Here is a 13462-nt window from a genome sequence, read left to right on the forward strand (position 1 = left end):
TCCTTCAACGAGGTGAGGAGGAGGAATAGAAACGCGAAACAAACTCTCACTCCTGAAGCCCCCTCGCCGCGTCCAGCAGTCCTCGACATTGGCATCTAGCTCCTGAACGTATTTCCATCATGTGCTCTGTTTTGACGGTCTCATCACCGCCACCTGGCTTTAGGTCCATCCCTCGCTACGCAGTCGACGCATCCTTCAGTGACCTCTCTTTCAATTTCATCACCACCATCTGCGTCTATGCCTTCGCCTTATCAATCAGTTTGACACCTTCTTCTAGGACTGCCCACACAGTAAATCTATAATATTGTCTGTCTGTTACCCTTCACCTTGGTTATCTGACCTCTGGGTGCCATCGCAATGACCATCCGTGTGTCCGTGCGTCTGTGTGTCCATGCGTGTGTCTGTGTGTTTGTGCATGCGTGTGTCTGTGTGTTTGTGCATGCGTGTTCGTGTGTCTTTGTGTTCGTGCGTTCGTGTGTCTGTGTGCTCGTGCGTGTGTGTCCGTGCGTGTGTGTCCGTGCATGTGTGTCCGTGCATGTCCGTGTGTCTGTGTGTCCGTGCGTGTGTCCGTGTGCGCGCACAGCGCTGAAGCTGGGCCCGGAGACGTTCCGCTTCGAGGGCGGCGCCGACGCCGTGGCCACGCGGCAGAGTGAGAAGTACTACATCCTGCGGCCCGAGGTGGTGGAGACGTACTTCTACCTCTGGCGGTTCACCCGGGACCCCAAGTACCGCGCGTGGGGCTGGGAGGCCGTGCAGGTTAGAGGCTGATGGGGGTGGGGGATGGGGGCGATCGCCACGGCCGCATCTAGCTTGGTGCACATGCACTCTCGGCTTCATGCGTCATTTTAACACCCGCACCGCCGCCGCATGGTGTCTGCTCCTCCTCGCTCTCGTAGTTGAGAGAGAGGTCAACTTAGGCCTTGACGCAGCAGTGGATAGATCATGGCCCGATGATGATGATTCTCACGCAGTGCTGGCATCCCTCTGTGACCTCATTGGTGCAGGCGCTGGAAAAGTACTGCCGCGTGGAGGGCGGCTTCTCGGGCATCCGAGACGTCTACTCTTCATCGCCAGCTCACGACGACGTGCAGCAGAGCTTCTTCCTTGCCGAGACGCTCAAGTACGTGTGTGTGTGTGGAGGAGCGACGCTCGCAACGACGGGCGTAGTGCCGGGCGGCTAAAATGTAGCAAGTTGGCACAGCAGGGGGGCACCAGTGGTTCATCTGTCGGTCATCTCAGTCGGTCAACCCATGGCACCTGAGTCTGTCCCATGACCTCCCTGCCAGCGGAGGTCATGGGACATATAGCCTGGCACAAGCGCTGTGGTGACGTCACCACCACTTAGTGGCGAATGGCAGTTGTTGTTTTTGATATGTGCGTGTGGATGTGCGTGCATGTACGCGTGTGTTTGTTGGTGCCATACGCGAGAAACGGAGGTACAGTTGTTTGTGAGCTGCGGGTATGAACCCACTGGCCTGAGTTCGAATCCGGCTCGTGGCCAATAACAACGGTTAATATTGAACTGGTCCTGGACCTCCCCTAGGTCGACCCAGCCCATGCTGTGCCAGCCTCTGTTGATACTCGCTCATAGCTTGCCCCAGCGGTCTGTTAAAAACCATTCGGTGGGATGTTTATGCGCATGCGTGACAAGCACAGGAAGGGTGGCACTGCTGGGAGGGAGCACGGGTGATCCGTCGGCCGCTCGTTTCGGTCAACCCATAACACATGGGTCTGTGCCGTGTTTGTACGTATGTCCGTTCAAGTTCTGTCGCACCGCGCGTAGCCAGCCGTGCTAATCGGAGGTGCGGGGGGGAAGGACAGCGAGTGAGTGCGTGCCCACGGGCGAAAGAACTCGCCCGTCGCGCCCCGCGCGCTCTCAACGTCGCGTCCGTGCGCATGTTGGATCGAAGTTCCCGCGCTAACGGAGGGCCGCCCGCCCGCCCGCCGTGACTCCGCAGGTACCTCTACCTGCTCTTCTCGGACGACTCGCTGCTGCCGCTCGAGCGCTGGGTGTTCAACACCGAGGCGCACCCCCTGCCCGTCCTGCGCGCCAACGGCACCGGCTCGCAGTAGCGCCCGTCGCCGCCCACGCACGCGCCGGCCCGGAGGGCGGGTGGGGAGACGTCTCCCCCCCCCCCCCCCCCCGTGGGTTTGCCTCGTCGACCCAAACCTCGAGGCCTCTTGATTGGTTCTGCACAGGGAGCACACCCCCCCCCCCGTCCCCAAACCTCCCCCCCCCCCCCCCAAACTCTCAACCCTTTCACCTAGTAATTAGATGATCCTTTGTTTTATTGTTTTGTGTTTTCGGTGCTGGTTGTGTCCCAGTTGTGATCGTGGCGTCTTGACCAGGGAGGGAAGCATTTAATATCGACCGATTGCCCTTCACTTCTGGAGACCTCAGCAGCGGCAGCTGCAACCTGCGCTTCACGTTAAGCGACGGCTCAGCTCGCCGTGGTTACGCCCCCGGGGGGGATGAGAACGATTCGTACGAATGGACAAAATGATTGAGATTTTGCACAGGGAGTTTCTTGATTTTTATGAAAATCCATGTTTTTCTCAAAGCACTCTTGACAGTACGAGCTGTAAATCCCTCTTGCTAACCGGCCGAGCAAACAAGCCATTGTGGCAGCCACCATTCAGTTCTTCCCTAAGAAAGAAAGAAAAAACACATTTGTATCCAACGTATAATTTCCCAAAAGTTAAGTCGGATCTTTTCCTAAATTCTATCAAACGCCCTGTCTCAATCCAACCTCTGTCGTGGGTAGTCACACCCAATGGCCTCACCACGGTCACGAATGGCCGGACACAAACGCCGTTGAACAAATTCGGTTTCGAACTCGTTGGTGTCCATCTCTTCCGAGGTTCTTATCTGGCAGACGGGCACGGAGAGAGAGCGAGAGATGCTGCTCCTTTGTCCACTGCTTGCAGGGCTTGAGAGAGAGAGAGGGGAGAGACCTTTGGTGGTGGTGGCGGTGGGGGGATATCAGGCGAAGGGTTGTGACGTTTCGCCGCTCCGGTTCTGAGATCCACGGCCCACTCCGCCCTCTGCTGCCCCCACTCCCCACCCCTCCATGAATGACCCCCGCAGCGTGATTGGGATGCAGACGGTGAAAGAGTTAAGTGGAGTAACAAAATGCACCCCCCCCTCCCCCCAGATCATCATCATTATTACTACTACTACTACACGCAATAAAAACGCTACCGCACGGCTGATGTCCAGGAATGTTTACGATTTTTGGGCACCGTTGCGATTAGTTTAAAACAAAAATTTATTTTCTTTTTCTCTGTGGGCTGTCACGCCGGGAGTGGGGGGAGGGGGAGGAGGCCAGGCCCCGTAGCCACGGCGGGAATCTCAAAGCGTTGTCGGAGCGTATTTGGAGGGGGTGGTGGGGTCAGGTGGCGCGCGTGCGTTGTAGCGCGCGGCGACCACGCTAGCGGGGACGCTGCTGCCCCCCCCCCTCCCGATCCCTCCCCCACTCACCCCCCCCTCCCCCCCCCCCAACTGCCCCCCTCCCCTAAACCTTTTGATAGGAACCACGACCGCAATGCGGCGGAGCAGCTCTCAGCGTGGTTTTTTTTGTACAGAAAAATCGACGTGAATATAGTAGCAGGCGGATCCTCTCCGGGCGGAACTCGCTCTCGCAAGCTTTGATCGCGCCGTAGTTCGCTGTAGTTCCTCGTAGTTGCCCCCCCCCCCCTCTCCCCCTTCCCTTGCTACCGTTGGAGACTGTGGCTGCACGAAGCCCGGCGGGCGGGGGGTAGGGGAGGGCGACGGGGGGGGGGCACGGCTTCGTTCGGCGCTGCGGCTGCCGTCCCACTTCTTTAATAATTAGGGGCAACGATTGAACGGACGCTCCGCTTCTCGTGCAGGTTCGGTCGCGCTCCGGGGACCGCGTCCCACGGCACAGCCCCCCCCCCCCGACCCCCGCGGAGCCGCGAGCGGCGGTGACCGTTCCCCCCCGACCCCACCCCGGATTGACGCCCCTTACCTCTGAGCCTCGTCTCGCGAGCTCTACCACCTCACCCCCCACCCCATTCCGTCACTTATTTTGAGCAGTGGGAGGTGGTGGGGGGGTTGCTGATGGGGGAGGCGGGGGGGCATCACCGCAGCATTGGCCTGCCAGGGTAAAAAACGCTCAAATGCCATAACTCGTCGCCAAAGTGGCGCAAGGTCGGAGTAACACGTGGGTTCAGTCGCCGGCCAATAGCTTGCCGGGTTTCTTTCCTCCTTCACAGTTCGTTGGCGTTTCGACGTACAACCTTCATTGTTCTACGTTCCTGTGAACTCCGTCTCACCCCCCTCCCACCTCCTCCTCCTCCGCCCGCCCCACGCTTGACCCACTGCCTGCTTCACGCGAATTGCGCGCTGGGTGGTTAGGTTGGGGGGATTTCTACCAGGTATCTTTGGGCAATTTTACTCACGTCTCATTCAATTGTTTCCGATAATCATACGCAATTCGTGGGCATTTTGGTTGATTTGTTTTTTATTGTATCTGTTAAATAGACTTTGTTTTGTCTGACCTTTGGCATGTGGTCAGCTGGCACCATCCCTTTGATGCCACCCTTGCAAGTGCGAGGAGTTGTTCCTGGGGCTTCGTGGACTCGCCCGCGCGATCGACACCACGCCGCCTGATGATTTTGCCCACGGGCTCCGACGAGCGGTTTCCACATTGTTGCAGGTGTGGACGATGCATCCGTAGCCATGACGACAGTGGCGGCAGCGTGCTCGCTCGCTCGCTCGCTGTTAAGCACAAGCGCATTTGTGTTCGGAGTGAGCCAGGCAAGTCTCATGATCACGGGCCGGGGGAGCTTGCTTGTTATGGAATGTTTGGTCGGTTTGTAGTTGTTTTTTAGTCGAGCAAGAAGCCAGACTTCCACGACTGGAGGAAGGCCTCTCCCAATGGCGTGCGAGTCGTGAGGGTTGTTTGACCATACTTCACCCCACTCTGGTCAGTGCTAGTTGGAGAAGGGGGGGTGGGGGATTCATCCAGATGCCACTCTCCTCCGATGTTACCAAATCCCTGGATAAATTGCGGATTATTGGCGGTTTCGCGACTGTGCTCCCACGATCCACGGCGGATCGCAAACGGTGCTTTGGACCTCAAATTTCGACCTCGTAGCAGAGGGGCGCTGTCCGTGCTGAGCTGCAGTTAAACGTGGAGGTCATGTTCTTGTTGTTTTGCGATGAAAAACGAATTGTTCGGCATCAGGGCAGACCAGCTGGTGTGAATTTTTTTGGAGAATTTTTTTTTTTATCTTTAACATGGACCCGTATGGTAGATTTGCGCCGTTTGGGTCCGTACATTTATCACGGATTGATTTAGACATTGCTCACACGCTACGATTCCCCTGCAGTCCAGCGAATTCTTCCCATAATCCACCGCACACCGCACCGGCGAAAACATGCCATTCGCGGATTACAAGTCCAACCTCTGTGGTGTGCCGTGAATTTACACGATCCGCGATCTAGTCCCGCCACATCAACGCGGATTTATTGGAATTTCTGCTGTAAAAACGACGAAAATAATACATCCACGCCAAGGGAGTTCTGAGTCTCTGGTCCGCCACGCTGACAAAACAAATCTTCGGTTTATTTACGACTCTTCTAAATGCAGTCGCACTGTCCCACGAATTGGAACCAAGACTAAGGCAGCCTCCGAGGAAATCTTTCGGCGCAGAGTAAGGCACATCCCACGTGGCACAACGATATTGTTTACTTTATCCGCCCTATTTATCTTCAACGACATTCGTTTTGATGCCCAGAATTGCGCCCGCGCAATTTCCACGACTTGCGCGATTCCATCGACGCACGCGAGACAAACCGCCGACGGTGATGAGTTTGTGTTAAAACGTCGATCGCCAACAGCCGCGGTGGTGGTGGAGGTTCTCACGGACCGCTCGCCCTGTTTTAGGGATACATTGACGCCTCTCCATTCCCGCGGCATGCGATGGCCACGCGGTGCTTCGTGCGCTGCGCTCGTGCGCACGGTCACGCACGTTTGTAGATACGTGCGACGCTTTGTAGATACGTCCGGTGCGGGGGCGAGCTCTGCGGTTCAACTCGTCTGCTGCATCGGCGCCCTCGTCATAACCATGGCGCGTGTGTGCGTGCGTGTGTGTGGCCATTTAAGTTCTAGTTTTCTCGCTGTGCTGTCTGTCATCTTCGGGGGCGCACGCTCTGTGCGATGGTTTTAAAGAATTGTTTCGTGAACAAGACAAGGCCGAAATCGGCGATGTGCATGCCTCTAGAGTGGTCTGGCTGCTTTGTGAGCTCGTCACGCGTTGAGATTTATTTTTCATGAAAGCCCACGCATTCATTGATTAATTAATTCTTATTTTTGTAACGTGCACACATTGACACTTTAAGAGGACATTCTGAGGCTCGGGAGAAACAAAAATGTGAGAAAAATTATCCAGGATAACATTCATACACTTTACACACACGACAGGTGATATAATGTCAGAGAGACTCCGAGGTTTTGTGAACTATAATTGCTCAGTGATACTACAATTACATTACAATGTCTATGTCGTGTAGCATCCACATACATCTGCATCTCACGATGCTGTGCTGCAAGACGACGGCGGAAATCGCTCTGCTGTGAATCACGTGAATGGTCGGCAAAACAAAAAGAAAGCCCTCAAAGGGCAGCGTGAAGTCATTCCGTGAGCCAACAGGGTGGGAAAGAGACAAGCATTCTGGGAAACTAAATGCTTGTACCCCCTGACTGACTTTCACAGTCATCTCGCGACAATCCAGGGTCACCGTACACCAACCCCCGTGAATTCTTCCCTGTGAATGTCTCCCATTATCTTTTGCCGGCGTCTCGATCAGAGGCGACGTTTGCGGCGCAGCTCAGCCGCCACTTTGCCCGGAAATTAGCACGTGGGGTCCCTGGGGGTGTTCCCTTGACACGGTATGACGTTGGGGTGACGTGGGGAATCAGAGGACCCATTTCAATTGTCTTGTCTGCACGAGAGAGTCAATGTTCGTGCGTGTGTGTGCGTGTGTGTGCGTGTGTGAGCGGTAATGGAAGCGGGTAGTTCAGCAGTTCGCGCGCCGCGCTACGAACCCTGCGACCTGCGTTCGATTCTCGCTCACGGCCAGCACCAGTGACGATTATCTGAACCGGTTCTGGGCCTTCCCTAGGTCGACTCAGCCTCAAATGAGTACCCCGTGCGGTGTGTAAACATCGCCACTCGGGAGACAAAGGCGGCCGGGCGTGGTGCTGGCCACCCACCCCCTCGTGTGCCGTGCCGGCCTTCATAGGTGCTCGCTAACAGAACCTGCTCCCAACAGTCTGTTCAGGCGATTCGGGGTGGGGTCTTTATTTGTGCCAGCGACTTGACAGCCGACACCAGTTTGTGGAATTGACACCAGGCGGTGGGATACCTGCCAGGGCAGATCTTGGTGGACGCGTTCCCTCCTGTTGCAGCCACTGACTAAAAGGAGGGTAGAAAGCATCGTGGTCGCATCAAAAGGCTCGGTCTCGTAAGGCGTGCATTGATGCCTTGGCGATGTCCAGGTTTTTCCTTGTAGCGAACAGAATTCTCACTAAGCTCATGCGAAAGCAACACAGCCGGTGCTTCATCGTGGAGTTACTGTTGCGCGCAAGAGCTGGCGTTGCGCAGTTCGCTTAGGCGAATCGGATGTAGAATATTGCGCTCGTAACCCCAAGAATGTTCGCAAAAGCTCACCTTGCTGCGTTGTAGACTTTTGAATATTGCCCAGCAACACTCAAGCGAGAGATTGTCGTTTGCAAAACAGTTACCGAACAAACGCCTGCAAGTAAAGGGAGGGGGGAGCATTACAGTTATAGCCGGAAACATTGCCGAGCAATATACGAAGTGACATTTCTAGAAATGGTCCTTCATCATCGTGTATAAATCATCACGTGCTGTGAAGCAAAACGGCCATTGCCAGAAACGTCGCCCAATTTTTATTTTTCACTTGTACGGCCACGCAGTGTTATCGATGTGCGTTTCGTTGTTTTTGTTTGTTATTTGTGCTTGCGCATCTCTGCAGCAGCAGCAGCAGCAACAGAACATCATTCGCCGTTAGTTACAGCGAGGGAATAGTTTGAAGTGGATGATTTGTGCCATTATTTTTCTTCACCGTGCATCGTTATGTCAATCGCGGCACCAGCTGTTAGTTTTCTCCAGAAAGCCATCTTGCCGCCTCTGGTCCAGGGACTATACCACTCTTTCTCAACGAGAAGTCTTAGCTTTAGTTTTGTTGTTTTATTTCGCTTGTGGTGATCCCATCAGTTCAATTTACAAATATGGGATTCTATGGCATTCCACACAAAAGGTCTGCGATGAATGGCAGTACAGAATCAATATGTTTTGTTTAAGCATTACGAAGCAAATGCACGGTATATAGTTTCACATCCTCTTAATTTGTTTTTCCTCATCCAAGCTGCCCTAAGGTGGTGGGTGCAGTGGTCATTTGAATCCGCAGTTCCATTCGAACGCAGTTCTCATGCCGTGCCTGGAGTCACTCGCGACGTTTTGTCTGCGCACGCTTGGAGCGGCAGAGATAGGGGCACCGTTGATCCATTTCGATGTCGCCAACCGGGCAGTAAGCAGGGCCACATCACACGCAGACAGACAGGCAGAGAGAGAGAGAGCGACGCTGAGCAGATGTCACATCTGTACGTCCTACAAATGTCTCTCCCGTGCTCCGGATTAAATGTGTTCTCAAACTGCGGCTGAGTGAGCGAGGGGGGGGCAGGCGAGGCGGGATGGGGAGGACCGCCCCATATGCTCCATTCTGCCAAAATAAGACCCTCTCAAGAGTTGTGCTCTCTCTCTCTCGCCGATTGAAATGGAACCCCGAGTTTTGATAAGCTCGTTTCGAACGCGTTCGTTTGCCACTGACTGGGCCGACGCGTCGAAACTGGCCACGCCACCTGGCTCTTTGTCGTTGTTGTTGAAGATGGCAATTAAAGCATCTCGCTGTCCCATGTGTTTTTGTTGTTGACATCGACGAGACTGTTTTGTTGACCTTTGTTCAGTTTTGGTTTTCTGAGCGTCCAGTCGCAGTCGAGTAAGTTTATTTCCCCCGTCTGCAGCTTCAGTCAACAAATTTACGAGAGCGTACAAACGTTCCACCTTCGGTGAACTTCAATTGTTAAGAGAATCGGTTCGATTTTCTTTGAACGTGAAGTGGGTGGTAAAGGACACACACCGTGGGTGTATCCGTAATTGGGTGAAACGGTCTGCATTTACAAAAAATCTTGATTTTTACTGATAAAGCAATAAGATTCATGATGTGTGTGCGTGCGTGTGATGAATTGTGCTTCATGAACTGTGTTACTCGTTCCCATCCCTTGAGTGTGTGCGCTGTTGGAACCCCTTTTGCACCAACACATTTAAAAATGATCATAATATGGTCAGTCAGCTGATGTCTGTCACACACGACTTGCTCATCTCAATTACAAATCACAAAATATAAACATACGTCCCGAAATCTGAATATAGTATGTAATTTTCTTTTTTTTAAGTGTTTTGAATACGTAACTATACATGAAAATTTTACATTTATTTTAAAAATGAAATGGGTTTTTTCCCTCCATTGCAAAATGTTACTTAATTTATTGATTATAATATATTTTAACGTTCTGTTAAAAGTGGTTACCTAATGCAGCCTTTATTAGATTAATTATAATCGCGCACAACATTAGTACGTAAACATAATCACGCGATGATTGTAAAAAAAACACATTGTTTCATGATCGTTTACCGAAATACGTTGCTTAAATATTACAACAAAGAGAGGCGATAACTGTAACAATGGAACGAGTTGAACTTTCACACACCTGGCAACCAAAACCCATCCCATGCAATTGGCCAATGAGCGCGCAGGTCCCTCGGCAGTGACCACAGGTGTCGTTGATTGGTCGGGTGGGAAACTTGGGAGAGGGCATTCCATGCAGATTTGAGTGTTGGGTTGATTTGCTCTGTTCCTCCGATGATGCTCCCGTTTCAGGCAGTTGTTGCCCGGCTGTGTTTTTGTTTTGTTTGCACGGGAGATCCGCGGTGCTGCGTGAGTACAGCAGCAGCAGCAGCATACAAAACAACAGATGGAATGGGATGGATATTCGCGCACAGAGAAGCCATCCGAAAATCAAGGCACAGACAACAGCACTTTAGTGATCGCTCAATGTAACAGGCTTCATTTTATGTTTTGATTCCCTGATGTTAAGAATGTATCGGACTCAATCAGCGTGTATTTTCTTGTGTCATTAAATTTTTTGATTTGTGAGGTGATGCTTTGAGAATAAAATACAAATTTTGACAACACCCAAGAGCCATCGTGGCATTATTGTTGCGATGTTACAAGGCCGCGTACTGAACCACTCCGCCATATTATGAGACCTCCTTTGCCAATAGCAAGATATAGTAATAGGTTTTTACCCTTTTATCTGGCACCAAAACTGACACCACCTTTATACAAGGGGTCATGTTTGCAATAACCACAACACTTGTAGTCAAAAATCAAAATGCAAACAAAAAGAGACAACTCTGATAATGATATGCACTGTCCTTGAAATTGGTCCACACCCGAGACAGCTTTTCTTAGAGCCTAGTCTCACATGGTGTTGGACCAGATGACGCCTTTTGTCTGCAAGTGTGGTGGTTATTGCAAACATGATCCCTTGCATAAAGGTGTCAGTTTTGGTGCCAGATAAAAGGGTACAAACCCATTACCACTCGACCACACGCAACGTGCACCGATGTCTCAACCCACTGCTCAACGAAGGCCTGTACCGCACGCCGTGTCGGTGATGCTGTTCGCCGCTCCGTGCTTCATCGACGCTGGTCAATGTGGATTGGTGACACAGGACCGGCTCAGATGGCACTCACCGCTGACTGCTTCTTGTGTTCAGTTTGCTGTCATTACTCCGCATATTCTATTAGCACGGTTGTACGTGTCGAACTTCTTTCACACCGCACGTAGCCAACCGTGCTAATCGGAGGTGCGGGTTGGCTACGTACGGTGCGAAAGGATCTTCTTGGTTCTTTCGGTAAAGTCACGTAGAAGGGAAATAATAAAATAATAAAAATAAACCAATTAAATAATTCTCACGACGTTTCGGCCGCAACGCAAGCAGCCGTCCTCAGGTGAAGAACAGGTCTGTCGGAAAGACAGCGTCTGAATGAACACCACCAGGCTTGGCAGCGTATATTTACGTGACTTTACCGAAAGAACCAAGGAGATGAATCGGTGCGAAAGGAGTTCAACACATGCATACGTTAGCCGTGGCCCGTAATAAAGCTGTGGTCACGTGGTTGGTTCATGGCGCAATGCACTCGGATGACTTCACCACCTCGCCACGTGCAGTAGTGACATGAAGCACTCATTCACATGCGAGAGGCCGTATTCCCGATTCAGGACCCGCCTGCGAGATGAGGCCTTCACCAAATGAATCGACGAAAATAAAATAACACGACGCCCCGAATTCTCAATTGCATATCACAATCGGAGTCTGTACTTACACTGGAAGAATCCGATGAGCTATGAAGCTCTTTCTCACATGTCCCGAAGTGGCACGGGGTCAGAAAGTTCCAACAACAACAATTATAGGAGTGCAAAGTACAGGAAAGCTAAGCGAGTCACTGACTCTTTGGTTCTTTCGGTAAAGCCACGTAGTTAGAAATAAAATCAAACAAATCACGACGTTTCGATCGCAACACAAGCAATCGTCATCGGGTGGGAAAACTACAGCAATTGCTTGTGTTGCGATCGAGAACGTCGTGATTTGTTTTAATTTATTTCTAACTACGTGACTTTACCGAAAGAACCAAAGAGTATGGATTCCTGCAGTCACGAAATTTTCAAATCAAGATTGAGTCACTGACTATAAATACAAGTAAAACATGTAAGTACAAATTGCTTAATATCATCGTGTCCTTCAACCAGGTCAGATCCCACCGAGGTCCATTACCTCTTGACCACCAGGGTACCCAGCCAACCAAATCACACTTTTAACTTCAATATCGTAATGTATAAAATAATACATTTCTTTCGGAGGCTAAGCCCAAAAAAACGCTTATCAAGAGGGTCCTGGCATTGGCATGTTCTGTATTTGTCTCTTTTTGTTTTTATATAAATGAGAACACGAGGGGGGAGGAAGAATCCAGAGTTTCCAGAGAAACGTCGTGAGAATTGTATTTTATTATGTTTTATTTTTATTATTTCCCTTCTACGTGACTTTACCGAAAGAACCAAGACGATAAACCCCACACACGCACACTGTGACAACACTGCGTTCACAAAGCCCGCTTGCTTTACTGCCACCCCGAGACACCTCCGCAGCACGGGGGCCCCCCTCTGTGAGTTTCGCAAATCTTTGCGCGGCCCAAACAGCCCTCGCCTTCGCGGTGCGTGGCATGGATGGCGGCGGTGGCGGCCGTCACAGCTCTCTTTGTGCCAGCGTGGTTTGTGTTTTGGTTGCCCATGGCGCGCCACCCAAACACGACAGACAAAATCGGCTGAAGCCCCGCACACCGCTCTACGCCCCCGATCTGCCTGAACACGGTGGCGAGCTAATGTTGACCGAATGTGGCCACTGTGGTAATATTAGCGGGCGGTCTTCGTGATTTAAATATCCCGGCGAGTCTTGTCTGTGTGGCCCATGTACACGTGAAGAAACAACTATCTTTTTAAATCCTTTATATTAAGTTCACTTGCTTGCTTGCTTGCGCGCTTACGACCGTGCAAATCTTTCGGTCGTTTTTTAACCCACTTCCCGTGATCCAATCGAGCTGACATTTTGCACACAGACTCGTTGTGCGTGACAATTTATTTTCGTGAAATTTTTTCCAATAATTTTACACTTTTTAGGAAAAAATAAATTTCATATTTAATTTAAAATACCAATGTGATAAAAATGAAACTCTTACTCAAGAAAGAAATGAATAATAAAATAAAACCGATGCCACGCATATAAAGGATTTATAGTGAAAAACTTTGTTTTTACGGGTTAATTTTTTTTGCTTTACATGAGGGTGGTTGAGCCAGATATTTGAGTCGGGAGTAGTGGGAGTGTATCGCCGTGGTGATCGTGGTGGTGATGATGTTTCCGCCCTCCGTCGTATTTGTGAGTCGGGAATTGAGTGGCTGGCGCGCAGATGAGTTCACATACAGTGAGCAGGAAGTTTCCACGCAAGCGTATATCAAACAATCCCCCACCCCCGTTTCATTCCGATCCACTGCACTCAGAGGCGACGGCTTCTAGATAACCTCATCGTGCAATGCGAATAATGACAAAGAAAGCTCCTCGCGGGAGGAAGTAAAATTGGATTTAGTTCATAAAGAGGGGGTTTCGCTTTGTTAAAGCTGTCGCTCCCCACCGTACCCGATCCTTCCCCCTAACAGTATCGATTTGTATGAAACGCGATATCGTGCACAGACGAGAGGCAGTGGAGTGCAATGCTTGCCGAGAATTGCCTCCAA

The 13462-nt window shown here is 51.3% G+C and overlaps 1 protein-coding gene across 1 annotated transcript in view; it reads left to right on the top strand.

The window, feature by feature from the left end:
• LOC144948553 (mannosyl-oligosaccharide 1,2-alpha-mannosidase IB-like) overlaps positions 1 to 10305 on the top strand; it is a 448029-nt gene extending 437724 nt beyond the window's left edge. Inside the window, exons 9-11 of the mRNA XM_078878122.1 lie at positions 571 to 756; positions 1005 to 1120; positions 1959 to 10305. Of these exons, the coding sequence (XP_078734248.1) occupies positions 571 to 756; positions 1005 to 1120; positions 1959 to 2073 (417 nt within the window). The 3' untranslated portion in view covers positions 2074 to 10305. The remainder of the gene's footprint in view (positions 1 to 570; positions 757 to 1004; positions 1121 to 1958) is intronic.
• The last annotated feature ends 3157 nt before the right edge of the window (positions 10306 to 13462 follow it).

This window comes from Lampetra fluviatilis, chromosome 50 (assembly GCF_964198595.1).
Source record: "Lampetra fluviatilis chromosome 50, kcLamFluv1.1, whole genome shotgun sequence".
Lineage (NCBI taxonomy): Eukaryota > Metazoa > Chordata > Hyperoartia > Petromyzontiformes > Petromyzontidae > Lampetra > Lampetra fluviatilis.